The sequence below is a fragment of the Cucurbita maxima genome, unplaced genomic scaffold (assembly GCF_002738345.1).
Source record: "Cucurbita maxima cultivar Rimu unplaced genomic scaffold, Cmax_1.0 Cma_Scf00027, whole genome shotgun sequence".
NCBI classification, from domain to species: Eukaryota; Viridiplantae; Streptophyta; class Magnoliopsida; order Cucurbitales; family Cucurbitaceae; genus Cucurbita; species Cucurbita maxima.
In genome coordinates, this window is record NW_019272043.1 from 33,579 (window position 1) to 49,197 (window position 15,619).

At 34.4% G+C, this 15,619-nt stretch overlaps 1 protein-coding gene across 2 annotated transcripts; it reads left to right on the forward strand.

The window, feature by feature from the left end:
* The first annotated feature begins 11,079 nt into the window (after positions 1 to 11,079).
* On the forward strand, positions 11,080 to 13,691 carry LOC111499823 (proteasome subunit beta type-4-like). Of its 2 annotated transcripts, none has more exons than XM_023151513.1 (7): positions 11,080 to 11,245; positions 11,351 to 11,397; positions 11,609 to 11,685; positions 11,937 to 12,066; positions 12,194 to 12,353; positions 12,439 to 12,624; positions 13,354 to 13,691. In XM_023151513.1, the coding sequence occupies exons 1-7, from the start codon at positions 11,240 to 11,242 to the stop codon at positions 13,465 to 13,467; spliced, it is 720 nt and encodes a 239-aa protein (XP_023007281.1). In that variant the 5' UTR covers positions 11,080 to 11,239; the 3' UTR covers positions 13,468 to 13,691. The 2 variants fall into 2 exon arrangements, with proteins under 2 accessions (XP_023007281.1, XP_023007280.1); XM_023151512.1 differs by having other exon boundaries at positions 11,081 to 11,245; positions 11,333 to 11,397.
* Positions 13,692 to 15,619: the final 1,928 nt, after the last annotated feature.

Genomic DNA, 15,619 nt, shown 5'->3' on the forward strand with positions numbered 1-15,619 from the left:
ATCTATAGTGAAAATAAGAAGATGAGACTTGTTGTTGCCGAATTTACCAATCATGTCGGTGATTGGTACCAACATCTCAAATCCTAGAGAAGAAGAAAAGATGAGGATCCAATAGAGACTTGGAAGAACTTAAAGAAGCCATGAGAAAAAGGTATGTTCCAAAACATTATGAAAGAAATTTGAAAACTAAATTGCAAGGTTTGAGGCAAGGAACAAAAAGTGTGGCAGAATATTATCAAGAGATGGAGACTATGATGGATAGAGCAAAGGTTAGAGAAGAACCATGTCTAGATTCCTTGGAGGTTTGAATCGAGAAATTGCTAATCTTATGGACAGAAATCCACCACCATATCTGGAAGACATGTATCATTATGCTCTCAAAATTGAAGACCAATTGAAGGAAGAAAAAGAGCATTAAAAAAGGTACACATCACGAACTAACACCTTTTCAAATTCTAAAACTTGGAACAATGATAGTTTTGTGAATAGAAATGAATCGTTGTCACCAAAAGAAAAGTTTGTGGCTGCTAAAAGAGTGGAGGCTGAGAGTTCCAATTGTAAAAAGAATGAAGCTTCAAAGACGGTAAAAGAGAAGTCTAATTCTATTCAATGTTGGAAGTGCAAAGGGTTTGAACACATGAGCAAAAAGTGTGTTAATAAAAAAGTTACGGTGATAAGGAATGGTATACTTGATTCAGATGATGAATGTGAGGATCATGATTCACAGTGTGTGGAAGAAATCGCAGCATATGATGATGAGTATGTTGAAGAAGGTAATTCCATATCTTTTATCACAAAAAGGGTACTTAATGTTCAAATCAAGGAAGAGAAATTTTAAAATCAAACGGAAAACTTGTTCCACACAAGATGTTTGATCAAAGGAAACCCATGCAGCTTGATGATTGATAGTGGAAGTTGCACAAATGTGGTAAGTAACTTCCTTGTAAAAAGACTTCAATTTTCTGTCAATCCACATCCAAAATCATATAAACTTCAATGGTTGACAAATGAAGAATAAATTAAGGTGAACTCCCAAGCTCTTATTTCTTTTACTCTTGGAAGATGTAAAGATGAAGTCCTTTGTGATGTCGTACCAATGTATGTGGGGGACATCTTGTTCGGCCGACCTTGGCAATATGATAGAAAGGTAACATTTGATGGTTTGATGAACAAGTATACTTTTACTTTGTGTGGGAAGAAATTTACTTTACTCTCGTTGTCTCCATATGAAATACATTGTGACAAATTGAAATTAGAGAAGAAAAGAAAAGAATATGAAGAACAACAGTGGAGAGAAGAAACTAAGGTAAAAGAGAGAGATAAGAGTGAAAAAAAAAAAGAGAAAAGTGAGGGGCAGAGGATGAGTGAAAACCAAGAAAGAAAAAAAAATGTGAGAAACAAAATGTGAGAAAAAAATATATTAGTAGAGAAAAAAAAATAATATTCAATTCTTGTTCGGAAAGAACGAATTATTTGATTTGAGGACAAATCCTTTTAAAGAAAGGGGGATGATATGAATCCAACAACAGATCACTTCCATGTACCCGAACGAGCAATTACAAAAAGCAATACAAAGAAGATTCAAGTATCAAATCAAGAAAATAATAGAGTGGTTGACATTGGAAAGTGATTAGAAGACTTGTCATTGGTAGTTGAATTACCAATTAAGAAAATTTATGAATGCCTCATTTTGTTTCATTCGTATTTAATAGCATTCATTAGTGATTTGTAGTTGGTGGTTGAACTTTATTAGGTTAGGGTTATTTTATGAGTGATTTGTAGTTGGTGGTTGAACTTTATTATGTTAGGGTTATCTTGTGGGCCTATTTAAGGCATGTAATATTCATGTTTGAGAAAAGAATTGTTGAATACAAACAAAACTTTTGTGTTTTCTTGATACATTTTTGGTGTTATTCTTTTTCAAACCTTGATTTAGGTTTGATGTTTAAACCGATTCATTGAATTAGTTTTGATCAAGCTAATTCTAGAGTGAGTCGTCTTGGAATCTAAGAGTGATCATCATAGGTTCCAAGTTCGATCTAAGAGTCATTCATCTTCTAACCAACTCTTGGTTGGAATCAATTCGTTAAGTTAGCTTTCATTGTGAACGTTTGCAAGGATTCTAGAAGGATCTCTAGCTTTGCAAAATCCAGCATTGTTGGCGCTTATCACACTTACTAATTATTTCTTTAAATACTCAAGTTATGTGCTACTACATTTTTCAGGTTAAGGCAAGACATTCTTGTACGGCTGACGACGGCATCGCAACTCGAGACCATGACACATGCATAGGATAGTGGTATTTATTTTCTTAGATTTAGGCTAGAATAGAATGTTTTAAACTTATACGCTTATTTATTTTATTTCGGGTCTTTTGTTGTGTCGTTTTAAAGATGTTTTTGAAACACGTAAGTTCATGGCTGTATTCTAAGATAAAGATTATGTTTTATGGAATTTAAATGAAGTCTTCCGCATTCAATGTTTATGGTACGTGCATAGTAGCGACCTTAAATTAAGTAGAAAATTTTGGGTCGTTATAGTGTTACTACAACTTTTAATGTTGTTGATTTTAGTCCTTTAGATGTAGGTGATGGCTAGGATTCGAGGACAAATCCTTCTCAAGAAGGGGAGAATGATATGAACCACGACCAAGAAATTTTCATACCTCAAGGTCTAATTACAAGAACGAGAGCCAAGAAACTACAACAAACCTTGTACAGTTATATTCAAGCTATGGTGAGCTCATCAAAAGAAATTCTAGAAGACGTTGGAGACCCCTTATATGTTGTGCAAAGTTGAGCTTCAAGAAAGAGGTGAATCAAATGCACTTTAAGTTGCATTTAATGAACTAAGTTGAATTTATGAAACTAGTCCAAGGATGACTAATAAGCACATTTCATTCATTGCGATATTTAATTATAATTTAAATATTTGTTTGTCATATTGAAGCTAGTTTTTAATATAGAAGTTAAGATTATATTGTAACCCACCTAGGCTACCATATTCCACCCTTAACTAGCCATTTTAATGTGGAGATTATGGGTAGTTTCATTTACTAGCCAATTTAATTTTAGAGTTATGTGTCGCATAGGTTAAGGCTGTGATAAGGTAACCCTAATCCTCAGCCCAACGATCCAAGCTTTTATTTTAGAACCCTTGAATCGAAGTAATTAACACCTCCTTATGCGAAATTTGGATCAACCAAGAGATAAGGCTAGAATTAAATTACCTCTTACGATCTAAGATCTAGAAGCAAGATTTGTAACCTTGTTCTAAATTGAGTCACTCCACAATCTAACTTGATCAAGGCTTGATTGAATGGCTTGGGTGCAATTCTACCACAAGAATTGCTTGAAACTTAGAAATGGCAAATATAATGCTCGGATTTCTAAGGAAAACGTCTCAATTTGAGATCTGAATTACATTCATCAACGAATCTGTTTTTTACATAACATATTGTGGGTATTTATAATCTCCCGACAAAAGACGTTTGTGGCCGGGATTCAATCCCGATATGTTTGTGGACGGGATTTATTCCCGATCCCCTTTAATCTCCACAAAGAATAAGTCGACTTTTACATAATTTATAAAATTAAACATAGTTTTTTCTAACAAATGTTGATGTGCTTGAGTGGTTAATGCAACAGATTTGAAATTAATTGAGCTCTTTGCGTGTAGGTTTGAATTTTGTAGTTGACATATTTTTTGAATATTCTTGGCAATTGGCCCATTTGGAACACCGTGATTCTTATCATCTTCCCCGATTCGTCCTCGAATCAGAAAAAACTTCACATTCAATTTCAATAGTTTTATCAAAGCTAGCCAAAACAAATAATGGTTTGCTTAATTTCTTCCTAAGAAAATTGGATGCATTCTCTTGCATTTCTCCCCATTTAAAAATAACATTCTTTTTCACTAAGTCATTCAATAGTTGATTTATGGTTCTAAAATCATTTATAAATCTCTTATAGAGGTTAGCTAACTCATGAGAACTCCGAAATTTACATGCACTTTTTGGTGTTGGCAAATCCATAATGAATTAACTTTGTCTCTATCCAAAGCTACTTTACTTTTACCAACTATGAAGCCAATAGAGTGAACTTTTTCCATGCAAAAACTACCCTACTAAAATTAAATTTCTCGATGTGTAATCAAAACTAATTTAACATGCTCCACATGCTTAAGCAAAATCTTCAAATAAATTATAATATCATCAATATAAACAACAACATGTTTTCTCATATATTTTATCAAAACATTATATATTAAGCGCAGGTGTACTAGGAACATTAGTTAACCTAAAAGGCATAACAAGTCATTCATACAATCCAAACATAATATTGAAAGTTGTTTTCCATTCATCTCCTACGTGCATTCTAATTTGATGATATCTAGATTTCAAAATAATTTTTATAAATAGACACGAATCATGCAATAAATCAAGCATATCGTCTAACCTAGGAATAGGATGTCGACACTTTATCGTGATTTTGTTGATGACTCTATTATCCATGCATATGCGCCAAGGTTCATCTTTCTTTGGCACCAATAAGTCTCGTATAGAACATGGACTCAAACTTTCTCGTACATAGCCCTTCTCCATGAGCTCCTCCACTTGCCTTTGAATTTCTTTTGTCTCGGTTGGATTGACTCTATAAGCTTGCTTATAAGGAATGACAGTCCTTGGAATTTGAAGTCTATTTTATGTTCAGTACCTCTAATGGGAGATATTTCTTTATCTTGAATCATGTCTTCAAATTCCTGTAAAAGAGATTATAAAACGCTAGGCAAAGCCAAGTTGTTATAGTTAAAGACCAAATATCCTCCATTGTACATAAGTACAAAGATGATTTTTGTGAAAGCCTTCTCACCTCTTCAACTGTAGCCAAATAACTCTCTCTCTCTTCCTTTTTCCTTCAATTTCATCCTTTTTTCATTCTTTTTTTTCTCTTTGATTTTTCTCTACTTTTTCACTCTACTCTTGTTTTTCTTTTAACTCTTTTTCCTCAAACTCTTTCTTTCTTTCCTCCAACTTTAATTGATCAGCAAATACATTTGTAGAACTCAAAGGTACAAGAATGGTTTTTCTACCATCTTTTACAAAAGAATACTTATTCAAATAGTCATCATACATAATCCTCCTGTCAAATTGCCATGGTCGGCCAAGCAATATGTCTCCAGCATGCATTGGCAACACATCACAAAGAACTTCATCTTTATATTTTCCCAAAGTAAAAGATATTAAAGCTTGGGAAATTACCTTCATTGTTCCACTATCATTGAGCCATTGGAGCTTGTAAGGTTTAGGATGATCTTGAGTTGGAATTTGCAACCTTTTGATCAACATAGTACTTACTACATTGGTGCAACTTCCACTATCAATGATAAGACTACAAGCAATTCCCTTGACTAAACACCGCGTGTGAAATAGGTTGTCTCTTTGATCATCAACATCATCCTCCATATCTTGAGTTTTAAGAAGTCTTTTTGTAATAAGGGCCAAATGAATATCATCTTCTAGTTTCTTCTCATTCTTCTGGACTTCTTCAACTAGATCATTGATCTCCCCTCCATTTTTCTCGTCTTGGTTCATGATTGTACAAACAATAGTTTTATATGCTTAGGACCTCACACACTCAACTCACTGATTTTACACTCAGGAACACTCGTGTTTAACACACAAAGGTAGGCTATTTGGAAAAGTGACTAATTTCTTATCAAGGTAGATAATATGGATAAACAATTCTGATAGTAGCGAGCTATTCAAGACAATCAAGACAAGGTAATTATGTAGTAACAACAAAATAAAACCAAGAAATGAACAAATAAATAAGGGACACGAAGATATTTTTGGATATAATTGCACACAGAAAAAAAAAATCCAAAAAGAAAGGACGTGAAGATTTTAAGAACGATCTAACTCTCCTTTTTACAGAATTCGAGAAATTTAGAAGTTATCTTCAAGCGTAGATTATGAGGAAAAGAAAAAAAAATATATCAAACACAACGGTTCTAGATTTAGATGGATGAAGAAAAAGATGTGAATCGAAGTTTATTTGATCTTCAAATAAACATGCAAATGATCTAAAAAAATGATAAGTATCGTTTATAATCACAATCGTAAAAACAAATATGATAAGATTTTTTTTTTTTTTTTTCAAGATCTCAACATGATCTTTAGGAAGAAAATGAGAAAAAAGTGAAAACGTTGATGAATAATGGCTAAAATGACCGCAAGAAAATAAATGGACAAATTTAGAGAAAAGATAAACAAGAGTAGAAATGAAAGATAAAATCAATTCTAGAGTCGGCCACAAAGATGTAAGCCTAGGCTCTGATACCAAATTGATAAGGCAACTCTAATCCTCAGCCTAACGATCCAAACTTTTATTTTAGCAAGAACCCTTAAATCAAAGTAATTAACACCTCCTTATGCGAAATTTGGATCAACCAAGAGATAAGGCTAGAATTAGATTACCTCTTACGATCTAAGATCTAGAAGCAAGATTTGGAACCTTGTTCTAAATTGAGTCACTCCACAATCTAACTTGATCAAGGCTTGATTGAATGGCTCGGGTGCAATTCTACCACAAAAATTGCTTGAAACTTAGGAATGGAAAATATGATGCTCAGATTTCTAAGGGAAACGTCTCAATTTGAGATCTGAATTACATTCATCAACGAATCTGTTTTTTACATAACATATTGTGGGTATTTATAGTCTCCCGACAAAAGACGTTTGCGGTCGGGATTCAATCCTGATATGTTTGTGGACGGGATTTATTCTCGATCCCCTTTAATCTCCACAAAGAATAAGTCAAATTGACCATTTGACTTTTACATAATTTATAAAATTAAACATAGTTTTTTCTAACAAATGTTGATGTGCTTGAGTGGTTAATGTAATAAACTTAAAATTAATTGAGCTTTTCGTGCGTAGGTTTGAATTCTGTTATTGACATATTTTTTTAAATCTTCATGACATTTTTTGAATCTTCTTGGCAATTGGTCCATTTGGAACACCGTATTCTTATTAAAGGCTATAATCTTCTTTTCTTTGATTAGAGACATACATTTTGGAATTAAGAATAGAATTTTTATTTTATCTTTATTGAGAACTAAGTTTTTTCTTTGCAAATTCTTGCGTTTAGAACTTGCATGCTAGAGTCATTCAAGTGGTATTGATCAAACCTCTTGTGGAGTAATTTCAACACGAGTTTAGAAACGAATTTTCTTTACTCTTGATCTTGATCATCAAGGTAATCCGTTATATACTTTCCCTTGAGTTGATTTCCATATCAATAAAGTATGAATGTTACCACTCTTGGAATGCCTTTAATAGTTTCATTTTGAGGCTATATAAAGCCATGTATGTTGTATTTGTAAGTAGACTTGAAAATGTAGTAAAAAAAGCATTTGTGCTTTCTTTAGTCAATGGTCAAGGTTCTTTGCAATTCTATATAGTTTAGGTTGTATGTAGAATCATTCAAGCTCGACATGATCAATCTTGCTTGTGGAGTGATTCGAATCTCAAACAAGTGTTTGAGATATTTGATCAACAAGAATCATTCAAGCTAGACATGATCGATCTTGCTTGTGGAGTGATTCGAATCTTAAACAATGTTCTTGCCTTGAGATATTCGATCAACAAGGTGATTTGAATCTTACTCCCCTTGTAGTGATTTCCACATATCATTTGGTATCTTAGGCTCAAGATCGGATATATGTTTCCTTTGCGTTTCTTCTCAATTTGATTTTTATTTATTTTTATCTTTTTAGTTTTTAATCGACCCAAAGTTTAAAATTCAATCTTTGCTATATTTAAAAATTTGAGAGGTGAGAATGAGAGCTTCATTTGTGTAAATGAGTGCAAACAGAGTGACCTAAAATTTCTTGAGTGTATACACGTTGAGAGAGTCTTGTGAGGTTCTTTGTATTTCCATAGGTTATTTTTGCAGCAAAGTTTAGCAATTAAGATTCGAGGACGAATCCTCTTGAAGAAGTGGCGAATGATATGAACCAAGAGACATCAATCATACAATATATTTCAATGAAGATGCCACCAATACTGGTAAGGATACTTTATTTGTCCTCGAATAAAGTAAGGTAGTCCCCTGGTTTGGAAGGAACATGAGTCCAAACGCTATGTTGAATGTGCCACCGACACTACACTACGTAGGTATCTATGCAGGTAAGGCGTCGATCGGTCATAGAAACAGCGGCAGCAACGCGAGGAGTTAACGACCAAATGTGCTGCAACCTAAGGATCACCAAGCCACTCCTGCCCCCGCAAGCAAAGAGGTTTTATTCAAGATATTAGGCGACCAAATGAAAGTGAACAGCCCCAAGCAAATCTTCTAGAGAGCATACCCTTTGTTTCGACTCTCTCTTCTAACAAAAGGCAAAAGAAATAATATCTTATTTTTCTTCTATAGACCCCTTGGACCTCCGACCAATGAGGTGATAATGCATGTGTGCACATTCACTTCTCAAAAGTGGGTTCCAAACCTGGGTGACACTATGTAACTTAATCCATGAGAGGTCGTTTATATGAATCAAGAGACATCAATCATACAATATACTTCAAATGTGTTGGGTTTTATGTCCTAAAACTCATAGTTTGTAAACAAAGACATATTCTATTTTCAATAAAGTTATTATTGATGTTTATTCAGTAAAGATTGTTATGGAATAAAGTGAACTTTACAATCATTAATCTAAATCCAATAAACTAAGAACACTCTGGCTATAGTATGATTACTTGAACTATATGTAGAGACATAAAGTGGATCAAGTTCAAGTATATAGTCAAAATGATCTATAGTATAAGGATAAGGTTGAGTACCTTATTCTAGGGACATTATGGATGCGGCCCACTTTTGTATATGATATAAACAATGTGATCACTAAATTGTACATGTGGAGACATGTGAGTGGAGGCGTCCTATGCAATGAGTATTGCATAAGATCGAACCATGAAGAAAATCACTCTCTCTTTATAATGTCGTTTACTATTGAGACTGATTTTCTTTTCATTCGATGACCTAGGTAACTCGATCTTAATCCTGAGCTAACCATGAACTCCTGTTCATTCGGAATTATCCTTAGATTTGCATGGGTGAGAGTGGCTCGAGTTTGCCGACTCAATAGGTCTCCCATTTCAGGGGTAAGACTGGGTGAATAGCTGGGGACGTGGGGTGCAAGATGGAATTCGCTCCTACCCACTTTTAGGGATAGAAGAGAGGTAGTTCCCTTAAGTACTGACTCCAGGTCTTGAACAAGGGGCCCCACCCACTCATTGGCCTGAGAAGGATTTGGTTTACTGGTTGGACCACAAACCAATTGTTCATAAGAGGATCAGTGGGACATAAGGAACAAGAAGTAACTTCAGAGGTAAAACGACTAATTGACCCAACTCTAGTTATGAACAACCTGTGAAGGATCGACTTACTAATTATGGTTATATCAAATGGACAGAAATATTTCTATAGTGAGGGGAGTGCAACTATTAGGCTATAGTGGAGTGTCCTAGTAGTTAACGAATGTTGGTTAACAAGGTTAATGAGTTTAACCGGTTAATCTTGGATCGTTGGAGCCCATGATCTATAGGTTCGTTAGGTCCCTCTGCTAGCTCATATCGGACTAAACCATAGAACAGTGTGACGAGTGAGTTCGAAGTGTTCAAATTCAAATTATGGAATATGCGCTACATATATACGATATATTTAACTGCATTTTTGTTTTATTTACGAATTAAACAAAAAGAGAGATATTTAAATAAGATTAAAATATCTTAATCAATTATGTGTCGGAATTGATTGGGATTGGCATTTGAATTAATATTAAATATTAATTAAATAGTTTAATTAATCATTTAATGTTACTTTAATTTGAAATTAATTATTCAAATTAATTGTTGAATTAAAATGAAGAAAGTCAAAATGTTGACTTTCATTGAATGGAAAAATCCATGTTAATGGAATTTTGAGGTGTCAAAATTTGGTTTAGCCAAATTTGCATGCTTGCCAAATAAACCCCACAAGTTTGAGTGAAATTTTGAGTGCCAAAATTTGGTTAACTCAAACATGCATGCTTGCCACATAATCCCAAACATTTGAGTGGAATTTTGAGTGTCAAAATTTGATGATCTCAAATTTGCATGAACATGCAAATATGACTCTTTAAATAGAGTGATCATGGTACATGGAAGGTATTCTTCCTTGAAAAAGACCTTGAGAAAATTCTCACAAGCTCTCTCTTCATATATACTAAATCCCTCCCAAGTTTAGTCACTCACCGAATTCCACAATCCCGTTCTAAGGCCAGAGGATAGTGGAGAAGACACTAGTGGTGGTTCGAAACCGATTCGTGAGGAAAAAGGAATTTGAACTACAAAAGGTTAGTATTCAAATTCATTAAGTTTTAATACTTATGAGTATGCTAGTTATTTACTATAATTGATGTTCTAAAAGTGTCTAAGATCCAAATTGCTTCCGCATGTGTTATATTAACACCAACCCAATGAAGATTCTTCGTCTGATCTTCAGGGTAAGATTGAGTTTTTGACAGATTTCGAGTAACCCCTAACCTTTGAACAGGATTTGCTACTGCAAGTAGATAAAGGGCTTTCCCTTTTGAGGGCAGTGTGTGATTTGGGAGGCGACTTTCTAGTAGTAAGGCAGTGTCTAAAGCCCAAGATATTTATATACATAAAATTAATCATTTAAAGTTTTCTCCCTATCAAAATTTGTTAAATAGTAATAATAATAACTTATATACCATAATAAAATTTTCTTACGAATTTATACATGGAAAACTATATTTCTTCTTCTTCTTCTAAATTTAATAAGAATAAATTACAATATAAATTAATTTAAAGATTTTTTTTAAGTATAATACTAAAATGAGCATTTAAAATTATAGAAATTAAAATAAAATAAAACTTAAATGTTATATTATTTAAATAAAAAGGTTAAAGAATCTAATTATATTAGCAATTTAAAGTATTAAATTATAAATTTCATCTTATCCAACTATAAAAACTCTATAAAATAAAATAAAAACTCAAAACGGTGCATTTAGGGCAGAGCTGGGAAAGAGGAGGGATATGCAAATCATTTCTTGAGCGAAGGGAAAAGAAGATCTCTACTAAAGTAGTGGAAAGACTCAAACCTCATTGCGACGCTTGACATCGATTCTGTTCTTAATCCGTTTGCTGAAACTTAATCCAAATCCGACAATGAGTGTAAGTTCATCGGCTCAAATCGATGTTCCCTATTCTTCTTTACATTCCGATTCTAACATTTATCGATCTCCCGATTTTTTATTGCACCCCGTTGATTCCAACCAGGCGAACCATAGTATTCTCTGCCCCGAAGCTCCAATTCAACGGACACAGTACGTTTTCTTTCTCTCTGTTTGCGTTCGTGGATACTTTTTGGTTAGACATTAAGTTTTATGTTCTAGACTTTGGGAGTTTTGGGGTTTTAATGACCTAAGATTTTCCGATTGGGAGTTGAGCGGTGAATGAATGGCGAAGTCTTGGTTTTGGAATCAGCTTAGCATTTGAACTCGTGGTTGTTTGTTTATAACTTCTGTTGTTGAATAGGTATCCCTATGTGACTGGGACATCCGTGGTTGCCATCAAATACAAAGATGGGATTTTAATGGTTTCCGATTTGGGAGGTCAGTGGAAAATCTTACCCATTCTTTTTCTTCAATATCCAATTAATTGTCTATTATATTGTATCTATGTCTTTCTACAATGTTTCAAAAGAAAGTTGTTGATGATTGTCAGCTTGTTTATCACTTTTTACTTGTTGATAGCAAAACACTTCTGGAAGTGATGTTTCTTTCTTTAAGTGATTCTGAATCTCGGATGTATGCGTTGGCAAATTATAATGGAATTGTGTTTGTATATGATATTTTAACTACAGGCTCCTATGGTTCCACATTGCGGTATAAGAGTGTGGAGCGAATCAAAGCTATTGGAAAACATTCTCTACTTGGTGCAAGTGGAGAAATTAGTGATTTTCAGGAGTTGTTGCGAAATCTCGATGAGCTCATGTAAGCCTAAGATGGTTTGCTTTACTCTCACGCTTCTTTATATATGTTCATTGGGAATGCATGGTGTTCTGGATTGGAAATCACAGAGGTTGAGCGAAATCTCTTAATTGTATTGTGAATGGTGCAGCTTGTATGACAACATGTGGGATGATGGTAATGCTCTCGGGCCCAAGGAGATCCATAGCTACTTGACTCGAGTGATGTATAACAGGCGGAACAAGTTCAACCCACTTTGGAACTCACTTGTTCTTGGTGGAGTAAAAAATGGGCAAAAGTATCTCGGCACGGTAGATCTTTTGTTCTCTTACCTCTCATTCAATTAATTTTAAGTTTAGATGCTTCATCAGCTAACAATTTACCATTTGCATGCAGGTTAATATGATAGGTGTAACTTTTGAAGATGACCATGTTACTACTGGTTTTGGCAACCACCTTGCACGGCCAATTCTTCGTGATGAGTGGCATGAGAACCTGACTTATGAAGAAGGTGTGAAATTGCTGGAGAAATGTATGAGGGTACTCTTATACCGTGATAGGTCGGCTGTCAACAAGCTCCAGGTTTGAATCATTTTAGAGCTACATTTATCACTTTCATTTTTATGTATATTTGTGAGTGTCCAGTCGGCTTCTATGCATATCCACTAGTCTCACTGGATAACCAATCAACATTTGGTTGTGAAACCCATAAGATTTCAATATCATAGGGAGTTTGCAACGATGGCATTTGAACCTATCCTTGTTCCTAATGATCACTTAACCAACCCAGTGGCATGCTTGGTTTTTTTTTTTTTTTTTTTTTTTTTTTTTTTTTTTTTTTTTTTTTTTTTTTTTTTTGCTGCTTCATGGGGTATTTGGCCTGAGGAATAATAGGTTTTTTAGAAGGGTGGAGAGATCATTGGAGGAGGTTTCCTTATGGGTGTCCATCCATCATGCTTTTTTTTTTTTTTAAATCATTGGCCTGGTTTGATTCTTTTGGATTGGAATCCGTTCTTGTAGTTAGTTCTTGAACTCCTTTTGTGGTCTCTTTTTGTGTACCTTTGTACGAAATTTTTTCAAATAGGAATGCCTTAAGAATGAAGCTCAGCAAGATTATGCGCATGCCCAAAAGCTCTAGCTTGGTTTCTCAAATATGTATTTATTAACCAACCCAGCCTAGCCCATGTTGATTCACTGATTATAGCTACATCCACCACGATCTCTCTAGTTTCTGGAACCTGTGTTTTGATCACTGGTTATAGTCTTCAATGGCTGGCGTTATTCTCTCATCATCTAATTTGGCATTTGCAGATAGCAAAAATAACTGAAGAAGGCGTGACAATCTCCCAACCTTACTCCTTAAAAACATTCTGGAACTACGCTGCTTTTGAGAATCCCACTTCTGGCGCTGAAGGATCATGGTAGATTGAAGCTACCTCGTTTATTTCAGGTTCCATTTTCGTGAATCGCTGTTCGGATCAAGAGTTGTGAAACAATTGACATATCAAAAGTTAGATGCGTCTTGGATACTTATTATTGGATTTGTATGAATGTCTACTTGGAACTATCTGTTTATATCCAACTCAGTGCATGTTGAGTTCATTTTCTTGACTTTTTTATAATCACAATCAGTTACTTTTTCATTATTAGTCTCTGCCTACTTTATTGCTTGACATGCTTTGATTTGGATGATGTAAAGTCGATCATTCGACCAAGATAGTTAGAATTAACAGATTTAGATATTAATGATTTATTACACAAACTTCAACGGGTAAACTGGGAGATCCTGCATCGGTTGGAAACATTCTTTATAAGGGTGTGGAAACCTCTTTCTAGCGTTTTAAAAACATGAGGGAAAGCCCTAAAATGAAAGTCCAAAGAGGACAATATCTACTAGCTGTAGGTTTGGATTGTTACAAATGATATCAGAGCCAAACACCGAACGGTGTGCCAACGAGAACCTTGAACCTCTAAGAGGGGTTGACACCAAACGGTGTGTTAGCAAAAACGCTGGGCCCTGAAGGGGGTGGATTGTGAGATCCCTCATCGATTGGAGAAAGGAACGAGTGCTAGCGTGGGCCCCGAAGAGAAGTAGATTGTGAGATCTCACATCGGTTGGAGAGGGAAACGAAACATGGGTGTGAAAACCTCATCCTAGTTAAAAACCTCGTAATGGAGACTATCTACCCTTGTAATGGAACATCTTAACTGACAGCGGTATTTTGAATTTGTTAGTATCCTCACCCTGCAAGAAAGAAACAAAGAACAAAGACACCCATGCATTCATCAGCCATACTATGCTTCACTGCTTCCTCATCATTCAAGTTGCCTTCACATTTGGAAATCAACCATTTACAAACTATCTGTATCAGCAAGTGATCTAAAGTTTCTGAAGCACAAAAACATTCCATGAACAGTCTCAAATTACCATAAAATCTAATAAAATGTTAGCGGGAAGATTAAGGTAAATGCACTCTTCTCCTTAACCTTTCTCCCCATTTTCTGAACTGCTAAATGAACAAAAAGCGAATTACATTGGAAGAGTTAGCCTGAAATTTCTAGTTTGCCCTAATAGATATTTGCATCTTAGTCTTTTGTACTTTGAACAAGAGAATGACACAAACCAAAATGTTACCTCCCATCTCTTTTCTTCTCATTCGATATTCAAATCATCGGTTTGCTTAGCAGAAGATATGATGCCGATACCAGAACCCCACTAAGAACGGGTGATGGCGCCATCTCCCCTGCGAAGTAAACCTTCCATTGGTTTTGTTGCAGACCTTTTTTGGCTACTAATTTGTATAGGGAAAAGCTTCCCATTCCATCCAGATTAGATCCAACTGCTTCTTGTAATGTTTGATGCATATTTATAGTTGAAATACATTATTGAAGGAAGAAAAGTCAGCTTAAAATTCATTGTTATTGTAAAATCTGTTTCTATTTTTATGGTTGGAGATTTGACATCACTTTAAATGCCAGCTGCTTGGTTATGATAACAATTGCATTATCATGTCCGAGGCCCGTCCTCGTATGACAGCAAAAGGACAACTTCAAGACAACATTTTATTATCTTCTTAACTTTCACGTTTGAATTGTACATTTGTTGTTGTTGGTGTTTATGTTTTCTTGTTCTTTAGTGGTAAAAAAAAGTTAAACAAAACTGTATCTATTTTCAAGTCTTTGCTTTGTTTTGTTTTCTGTTTTTGTTTTTGTTTTGATTGAAAAGATATTTTTCTCTTGTTTAGTCATTTTCTACCTCGAAAACTGGAGAGTTTGTAGCATTTTTTAATAGGGTTCATTTTTGGTAATTATGTTACATTCTAAATTATTATTAATGGTATAGACCATGTGATTTAATAGAAAATATAAATTAATGTATCGAATAGAAAAAAAAAAGTACTATTCTCGAAAATCCTCAAAAAAAAAAAAAAAAAAACTATGATATTGCAATGTNCAATTAGTTGAGTTATAATGAAACGAACACCCTCAAATGAGAAGTATATAAATGAATCGATATCATATCTTTGATTTTGAAGATAGAATAGTTAAAAAAACACTCAAAAGAATAAATAGTTAA

Bases quoted from the DNA above. Each gene is read 5' to 3' on its own strand.
- LOC111499823 (XM_023151512.1), top strand. The intron at 11,398-11,608 runs GTACGTTTTCTT...GTTGTTGAATAG, and splicing joins GCTCCAATTCAACGGACACA to GTATCCCTATGTGACTGGGA. The intron at 11,686-11,936 runs GTCAGTGGAAAA...TTTTAACTACAG, and splicing joins AATGGTTTCCGATTTGGGAG to GCTCCTATGGTTCCACATTG.